This window comes from Bos taurus, chromosome 1, assembly GCF_002263795.3.
Source record: "Bos taurus isolate L1 Dominette 01449 registration number 42190680 breed Hereford chromosome 1, ARS-UCD2.0, whole genome shotgun sequence".
Taxonomy (NCBI): domain Eukaryota; kingdom Metazoa; phylum Chordata; class Mammalia; order Artiodactyla; family Bovidae; genus Bos; species Bos taurus.
The window spans coordinates 81,696,116-81,705,560 of record NC_037328.1 but is presented as its reverse complement, the minus strand read 5'-3'; the positions used below and the strand labels follow the sequence as shown (position 1 = coordinate 81,705,560).

The 9,445-nt window shown below is 48.4% G+C and overlaps 1 protein-coding gene across 1 annotated transcript; it reads right to left on the bottom strand.

Moving 5' to 3' along the window:
• Positions 1-442: 442 nt before the first annotated feature.
• On the bottom strand, positions 443-9,122 carry TMEM41A (transmembrane protein 41A). The gene is given in 5 exon segments (NM_001075200.1): positions 443-1,379; positions 3,103-3,241; positions 3,804-3,965; positions 5,978-6,131; positions 8,944-9,122. Coding segments are annotated over 5 exon segments (795 nt in total). The 5' UTR covers positions 9,063-9,122; the 3' UTR covers positions 443-1,158.
• Positions 9,123-9,445: the final 323 nt, after the last annotated feature.

Genomic DNA, 9,445 nt, shown 5'->3' with positions numbered 1-9,445 from the left:
ATGAGTTACTCCTGTGGGGCACAGGATCCCACAGCTGGTCATTTTAGGTGCCAAGGTCCTTTTGTCCTTGGAACTGAATTGATCTGTGCCAGTTACAACACTACAGCTATAGAAAGCAGACAGCTACAGATTTGTTAAAACACAACAAAGTAATCCAAAGCCAAGTTTTCTCCTTGAATTCCCCTGAATTGAAAGATAAAACAGAATTATCCCTCAGTTATTCTCAGGAAATGAAAAAAAGCATTTGGAGGGTATACAGGCTGGTACCTGCATACCAGCTGGTACCGTGTGCTGAGTCCATTCTCCCAGCAAGACAGAGGAGGCATTCTCACACAGAAAGGACAGGCTAGAAAAAAGGTACTGATGGTCATTTGGTTCAGGTGAGTCGAGGGCTCTGCACAGATAGGTAAGCACTTCTCCAGAACATATTCATAACATAGAGTGAGCTCTGCTGATATTTAATAGGCTGATTGCAATCAGCTGAATTGTCTGGACATGCAACCAAGAGGAGATGTGACATATGTGGTAACATCAGTGCGTCTGAATACAAAGAGCTTCGCAGCAATCACTGTGCTTTTGAGCTATACATGGAAATTGTATGGAGTTTGTCAGCTTGTTTCCCTTGATTAATGCAAGAGGTAGGTCATCAGCAAAAAAAAACAAAACAAAACATGTACTGAAGAAACACTCTTCAGGAGACTAACAGAAACTGTGTCAGTGATGTAGGTTCACGTCATTAATCTACACTTAGCATGTCCACAAGGGACCTAAAAGGATAAAACCTGTCACGACAGCTGATCCCTGCGTGGAAGAGGCACGCGCAACAAGGGCCAATAGCATCCTCTCCTGAGGGATGGGCTTGGCAAGAGGCAAGTCTGACACACTACCCTGAGTTCCTTGTTATTCAATAAAACACAAACAGGATTTCCTGAGAGGCCATCCATTTTGCAGTGTCTTGCTAAATCTCGGTTGGTTTGAGAATCTGATAGGATTCACCTTCCAGAGCAGTGTCCTTCGTGACAGGACAGAGCACACAGAAGAACAGTGTCCAGATCACCTATTGAGAATAATTTAAAAACAATGAGGGGCTTCAGAGGACCACATCCATTACATACTTAAGCAAGAGAGTCCAGGGAAATAGCACCCAAGAGACCCAGATCACGTGACCTTCCTACTATTCAGAGAGTGAGTGTTGCTTGTTTCTTTCAAACGTAGGTCTTTCTGACTAAATTTTTTAATGAGGGTTCCAGGAACTAAGGCCACCAGGGCAATGGCCAGCAGTTTAAAGGCAGTTTCCCAGGAGAAAAGAGCATCCAGAGAGGTGAGGGTGGACAGGATGGAGCCCGTCTGCACACAGATGAAATTATATGGGATCAAACCTGGAGGAAGAAAAGGGAAATCCTGTTACTCTGGGACAGGACAACGAAGACCAGTAGTGCTTCAGAAAGGTCACCAGTAATTCACAACAGTGACTCCAGTTTCATGCGTGACTTTTGCGCAGTTCTGACCCCTAAACGTATTTCCTCTTTCCCTTCTTCTCTTCCATTCCTTCCTCTCCTTTCCTCGCTTCCCACATACATTTGCCTCATTAAACAAAAGGACTTGAGATGGTTTGCTATATATATACACTCACACACACACATACACACACACACACACAAGCACACATAAGATTTAAACTTTTTTTTTAAATAGGGGGAAACAAAACAATAAAACAAAATGAAGAATAAACAAAATTAAGGCAAAAATGCATAAAGTTCACTCATTTGCTAGGAGTGTCCCCAGATTTGGTTCCGAGTACCCAACAGCCCAAGCAAAGAGAAGCATCAGCATTATGAGTTGTGCAGTATGCCCAAGATAAAAACAAGTTTCTTAGAAGTAGTAGTACTATTTCATACTCTGTACTGTCTGTAAGAGGTCATCGAATCCACTGGATCCCAAAAGTGACTGGTGGCCCAAGAGGCTGACTGTATCACAATCCCCCGTGAAGCTGTTAAAAACACACCCTCGGGCTGTGCCCCAGGGACTCTGGTCCCCTGGGTCTGGGGGTAGAGCCCAGGAACCTGCATTCTAACAGCCTCTCCCGACTCCCACTCCCCAGACTCTGATTGGTTTGGGGCCCCCTGATGATCCACTCCTCTTCTCTAGTGGATGATGCCTCAAGATGAGACTCATCAAGGTCATACAACCTGTCAGAGACGGAACTAGAACCCTGGTTTCTGGAGTCCTTCCAAGCCCCGTGCACCTGGTTAATTACAGGCTGCTAATAGAGATACGGAGGCACTCTCATCTAAAAGCCGGTCTGACAGAATTAGCTGTGGTTGATTCCGCTTCGATTTAAGATCTCAGCTTCTCTCAGGAATTCCCTATTAATAGCAACTGCTCAACCACAGATCTGTCATGTTTGACCCAGAGCCCTGAGTAGTCTTTCCCTCCATTTCTAAAGAAGGTTTAAGAGAGACAATCCTTGCCTTAGGCTTGGAGAGGGTGGGGTGGTTTACTTCCAGTGTGGAGAAAACAATAGTCACTGATTTCACAGGACGTTAGCCATTTTCCCATTCAGATGAAAGTGGTCCAAAGCTCATACTTCGAGAAACACTGCTGTCATCCTAGCCTCACATTTGGCCAAGTGGCTCTTTGAGGGTAGGGAGCTTGCTGAAGGTCATACAATTGTCAAACAGCAAGAAGGAACTAGCTCTTCCTAAGGCAGATTTTAATGGAAATAGGGGCCAAAATCAAACAGGAAGCCCTTGCTCTGACCTTCCCCTGCCTCCACCTTCTCTTCCACCCTCAAACCTGAACTCTGCTTTCACTGAGCCCTTACTATGGGCCAAGTCGTGTGTTACACAGATTACTCTTCCAATCCCAGGGCCTAGCTACAGTGCAAACACACAATAGGCATTAAATACAGGTACAGAATGAACAATCCCTATTTTTTCCTGAAGTATTTTTATGGGTTCTCATGTTCAAGCCCAAGTAGACCTGCTATCAGGAACAATTACATTAGACAAGGCTGGATGATGCTCTCCGTAAGCCTGGCTCACAGAGGCAGGCACGTGCCGGTGACGACTATGAGACTCAGACTTACACGCCGCGTCTTACCGATAAGAACAGAGAAGAAGAACTGCACGATGGGGATGTTCAGAATCGGGGCCGAGAGGTTCAAGAACCAGTTTGGCGTCATAGGGAAAAGTCTCAGAAACAGTAAGAAGAAAAACAGGCCGTTTCTGTTCTCCTCCACCTGAAGCCAGAGAAGACAAGGCCATTAAGAAGCAGAAGAGTCTCCAGCTGGTGAAAAATCTGTTGGTGCCAGGCACTGTTCTAGATACTTCTCATATTCTGTAAATTCCAGGGCAGAGACTGTTTTCCTCATTTTTAAAATGGAAGTGCCTGGGACTTCCCTGGTGGTCCAATGGTTAAGAATCTCCTTTCCAATGCAGGGGATGCAGGTTTGATCCCTGGCTGGTGAACTAAGATCTCACGTGCTGAGGAACAACTAAGCCAGAGTTGCACAACTAGAGAGCCCAGGGACCACAACGAAGACCTAGTGGAGCCCCCACCTCCCCCAGAATGGAGGTGCCTGAGGCTCAGAAGTCAGGAACCTGCCTTAAGACACAGAGCTGGCAGTGATGGAGCTGGAGGCTGAGCTCAGGTCTTCATCTCTAGGAGACATCAATAGACCCTCTGGAGCCTCCTGCAGCAGGGCAGGGGAGCACCATGGGAAACCCCTGCACCACACTCCCCTCAGGGCCATGCCATGACTTTCTAGGGACCCAGCACTCAGAGGTACCCTCTAGCCTTACCTTCTTCTGCAGCAGGGCCACTTTGTCAGGAAAGTAGAAGACCACCAGCTGTTTGCCAAAAACACTGGAGAGCAGGTAGCAGCCTGTGGCACCCACTGAGGTCAGCACGCAGCACAGCAGAAGCCCCAGCCAGGGCCCAAACAAAGCGCCGGCTAAAACGTTCTGCAAAGGAAACAAACGCTCTGCATGAGGACATCCGCCAACTGCCAGCCATCTCGTCTTGGAGCCTGGGAGGCCTAGGTTCCCTCTTCCTTCAGTGATTTTCCTGGACAAAAACCCTATTCCCATTGTAAAGAGATGAATGAAAGGTGATGAAAGAGCTGGGAACTACAACCCTGGCTTCAGTCTTCTCACCCTTAAAACTGGGAAGAGGATTAAAACCTCAGAGGACAAGACAGAATTGAATGGGAAAATCTATGTCTAACACCCAGCCTTCCACATGTGCTGTGATAGGTCCTGCAGACCCTGAGGCTCTGGGGAGGCAGAAAGAAAGCTCACAAGTTATTTTTTGCTATTCTAAATGGACACAAACCATGGATTTCCCCTTAGTTAGACCACATGAGCTTTACAGATGTCTTGTTTCTTTCCTTTCTGCAGGAATTACATCTCTGTGGTATGCTAACCCTGGCAGTTTTGTGTTGACCAGATTTCTAGCTGACACTCAACAAAGCCTACGATGAACCAAAAGGGAAAGGTGAACCAATACTTCCTAAATGCAGTCTGGCTGGTAGACATCATCCTGCCAAACATGGAATCCAAGAGAGAAAATAAAAGGAGGACCTGGAAGCAAGAAGGCAGGGATCTCCTCAGCACCTCCAGTGTGTTAAGGACTTGACAACACATCCAATTTAATCCCCAACATGACCCTGTGCGGTATGCCAGCCTCACCCTATTCTACCAGTGCGAGGTTAAGTATGGTGCCCAAGGCCACATGAAGAAGAGATAAGATGCACCCCCAGGGAGCAGCTGGCTCTTTGCACTGCAGAGGGATCAGCTCAAGAGAGAAAGAGATATGGGGGCAACCCCAGGAGACAGATGGCCTCTGACCTCCGGCACCACACATGTTCCCATCTCTCTTGGCGTGGCTATGTTTGCTTTTCTTCCAGTTGCTAACAAAGACACTGCTGAGGCAGATCCGGCCTGAGCTGAATGTTGGGGCAGGAGGGAGAAGCAGGACAGAAGGAAGCTTTCAAGGCTGCCTGCTCATTGCCGAAGCCGCTGTGTGCCAGGCCCACCATCACTGTGTCAGCCCTTCTGCACCCACTAGGTCATTTAATCCTCCCACGTAACAATCCCAGGGGGTTATGTCGGAGAGTCTCTGTTCTACAGATGAGGAGGCAGGGTTGGAAAGGTTAAATGGTTGGCTCACTGTTACACAGTTGGGATCTAACCTACCCAAAGCCATAATATACATATACATTTATACCAACCAGCTTACAATGCTGCTGGGAGGACAGCACAAATTCTCCTGTATCACCTGAGGTGGAAGCTGGTTAGAAGCATCCAAGAGCCCATGCGCAAGCCTGGATCTAACGCTGCAGCTCCCGAGAGACAGGGGGCCGCCTGGAAAACCAGAGTGACTCATCCCCACCACACCAGGGAGGTTCCCCGACCCTCTCCAGCCTAACAGCAGCAGGAACAACCTGCATCTGTTCATCAGACACTTACAAAGGCACTTCCCTGTGCCAGGCAAACACACAGGCTGTGAACAAGGAACAGGCCCAGCCCTCAAGGAACTCACAAACTAGTGGAAAAAACAGATTTTAAAAGAAAACCAACATGTGGAAGGGGAGAGGTCTCAAGGACGGTGCTCCACAGCTGTCAAATCCTTAGAAGCAAAAGCAGCAAACCTGAGAGGAAAGGCAGGCTCTGGAGCTGGGGGTGGGGGCGGGGCGAGGGTTCAGACCCCAGCCCTCATCATCAGGGACAGTTACTTAACTTCTCACCATTCACTTCCTTGTCTGTAAAATGCCCGTTACTGGCTCTTGGGAGAATTAAATAAGGTCAAGCGGGTAGAGCCACTAGGACAGTGCCTGACACAGGGAAAGCTGTCAACAAACAATAGCCACTTTGGCCTGTCCTCTGGACTGTAGGCTCTGCAGCCTAATGGCCCCTCTGCAAAGAAGCACGTGGCTTCCTGGGAGGCAGGCACAGGAGGGGGGCAGGATACTGACCAGGAAGCTGGACCCAGGGATGGCAAAGCTCTGTTTATACAGGTAGGCACTGCAGAAGAGCAGGAACACATAGACCTGGTGTTCCTTTCGGTATTCTCGAAGGACCTCGGAGAGTTCCCGCAGCTCAGCCAGGTCAGAGGGAAACCATAGTGACCTGGAGATTTAGAAAAGCAGATGGAAACAAGAGTTGAAAACAGCCTCATACCTAATAAAGTCACTTGCTGTGTCTTCTTTCCAAAACAGATTTTTAAATGTGCCCATCATCTGGTCTGCTGGAAACCAGCAGAGATGTGGGAGGCTAGGGTGATGGATGACCTAATATTTATAACACAGCAGAAGCAAGAGCCTCGGTTGGAAGCAAGGGACCTGGCGTAGCATCTGAACTCTGCTACTATCCAATGGTATGATCTCAGGCTAGTCCTTGAGCCTTAGTTTCCTTATTGGAAAAATGAGAGGTTAATGGTGGATAATCACTAAGTTCCCTCTTAGCTCTCAGATTTTATGGACTAGTCTTTTTTAAAATTTTTAATTGGAGGCTAATTGCTTTACAATATTCTGTTGGTTTCTGCCATACAACAACTTGAATCAGCCATAAGTATACATATGCACCCCCCTTGAACTTCCCTCCCACTCCCCACCCTATCCCACCTGTCTAGGCTGTCACAGAGTACGGGGTTGAACTCCCTGTGTTATACAACAACTTCCCATTAGCAATCTATTTTACATATCAGATCAGATTAGATCAGTTGCTCAGTCATGTCCGACTCTTTGCGACCCCATGAATCGCAGCACGCCAGGCCTTCTAGTAATGTATATGTTTCAATGCTACTCTCTCAATTTGTCTACCCTCTCCTTCCCTCGCTGTGTCCACAAATCTGTTCTCTATGTCTGCATCTCTATTCCTGCTCTGCAAATAGGTTCATCTGTACCATTTTCCTAGATTCCATATATATGCATTAATACATGATAGTCGTTTTACTCTTTCTGACTTCCTTCATTCAGTATAACAGGCTCCCAGTTCACCCACCTCACGAGAACTGACTCAACTGTGTTCCTTTTTATGGCTGAGTAATATTCCATTGTATTATTACAGCTTCCACAGCTGTAATTATTACAGAATATTCTGTATTATTACAGAATCCACAGCTTCTTTATCTACAAACAATAAATGCTGGAGAGAATGTGGAGAAAAGAAACCCTCTGGCACTGTTGATCGGAATGTAAACTGATACAGCCACTATAGAGAACAGTACGGAGATTCCTTAAAAAGCTAGAAATAAAACTACCATATGACCCAGCAATCTCACTACTATGCATATACCCTGAGGAAACCATAACTGAAAAAGACACATGTACCCTCAATGTTCATTGCAGCACTATCTACATTTGCTAGGATATGGAAGCAGCCTAGAAGTCCATTGACAGATAAATAGATAAAGAAGTTGTGGTCCTTATGAACTATTCCTAAGAGGCAAATGGATTAATTTCTAGGCAAGTACTGAACACCCTGAATTGCCTTCCTTTCCAGGGGTAAACCCTCCCCCCTAAGCTTTAGGCCAAGGACAATTCAAACTTCACACTTCTAAGTTACTAGGTAAAACAACTGCTTTATCAATCACAAAGAAGCCAATTAAAGGTTCCCTAGGAAAGTGTATTTGTCCCACACCATAAACATAATCTTCTTGATAATATGTCAGGCCTGAAACCAACCCTTTCAACCAGCCTGCTTTTCACCCTGCTCTCTATATGGTCCTCAGTGTACTCTGATTCCTGTACAAGGGTTACCCTGTACAAAGGCTACCTTGCCTCTGCCATCTGAACAACTCCGGAATCCATCAATGATCAATTACATGCAAACCCTCCTGGTTCTCATTAGAATGTTTCTCTTACTCTGACACCCACAGCACAGCCTTCCCAGCTAGAGCAAAACAACAGTCACTGAAAACAGCCGTCCTAATATTCAAACATAAGTAACATATATCTTCATTATCTTTACAAATAGTTTCCCGACAAACCGGCCCGGTAGGTATTTGTACCTGCTGCTGCTGCTGCTAAGTCACTTCAGTCGTGTCCGACTCTGTGCGACCCCATAGACGGCAGCCCACCAGGCTCCCCCGTCCCTAGGATTCTCCAGGCAAGAACACTGGAGTGGGTTGCCATTTCCTTCTCCAATGCATGAAAGTGAAAAGTGAAAGTGAAGTCGCTCAGTCGTGTCTGACTCCTATCGACCCCATGGACTGCAGCCCACCAGGCTCCTCCGCCCATGGGATTCTGCAGGCAAGAGTACTGGAGTGGGGTGCCATTGCCTTCTCCAGGTATTTGTACCACCTCCTGCCTAACACTGTGGGTAAGTAAAAGGAAAAGCTGAGACAACCAAGAAGAGATCGTCGATAACTAGTGAATAATTTAAAGTTGTCCATCAACGTTTTTCCTCAAGCCCGATAGGCCTTCAAGTCCCAAGGGCAGATCTGACCAGAAGTGAATTGGGGAGGATGAAGGAGGGAGGCTGAGAGCAGTCTTTACGAACCGGCTGCGGGGTCCACATCGGGGCGAAGGTGGGATGCAAATAGGGGTCAGGCCTGGGCCTGGGAAGGCGACGGGAACATCGCCCAATGGCGATCCAATGGGGGGAGCAGAGGTGCTCCAGCAGGATCAGCCCAAAGTAAGGCGCCGCGTTTCCCTCCGCAACTAAAAAAAAAAAAAAAAAACCAGAAGGCACCAAACAGCACTCCCGCGCGGCCGGCAGCATGCAGATCCCAGCCAGGGCCAGGGCCCGGTTCCAGTTCAACCGGCCTGCCCAAGACCGTGTGGACGCGGCCCGATCTCCAGTCCCAGGACTGAACCCCAAATCCCGGCCTCCGACGCCGCGATCCGGGAACCCGAATCTCCGGTTCCCAGACCTCATCCTCGGACCTGACTACCTTTCTCTGACCCGAACCTAGGACCCAGTCACCGCCGCCACGCACCTATCTCCAGACTCCTCGGCTGAGACCAGTGTCGACGCGCGAGGCAGTCGCGTGGACAGCAAGTACAGGGCGAAGGTGCTGCCGGCGAAGACCAGGAGGAGGCCGAGTAGGGAGTGCATCGCGGCCCCCGCACTCGGACTCGCGGGGCCACGGAGCGTCCTGGAAGTAGCTCCAGGAACCTCGCTGCCTGCCGGCTGCGCCAGGGGAGCGAGTTAGCAGACGGACAAGGGCGGGGTCTGCTCCAGGCCCCGCCTCCATCACCAGGCCCCACCCCCGGCCAGGACTCCGCGGGCCCCTGGGTCTAGAATCCGGCAGAAACCTTCCTTCTACTCTTGCTTTTGTCCTCGTTCCATCTGTATATATTTATTATAGTTTGTCTCTTTCTCCACTTATTTGCTGGGTCCCTGCCAGGCGTTAGTACGTCCGGGGTGAATCAGGAACCCTGACCACAGCAAGCTTGCAGTCTAGTGGTCAAGATAAGACTTGTTGACCACCAGCTGAA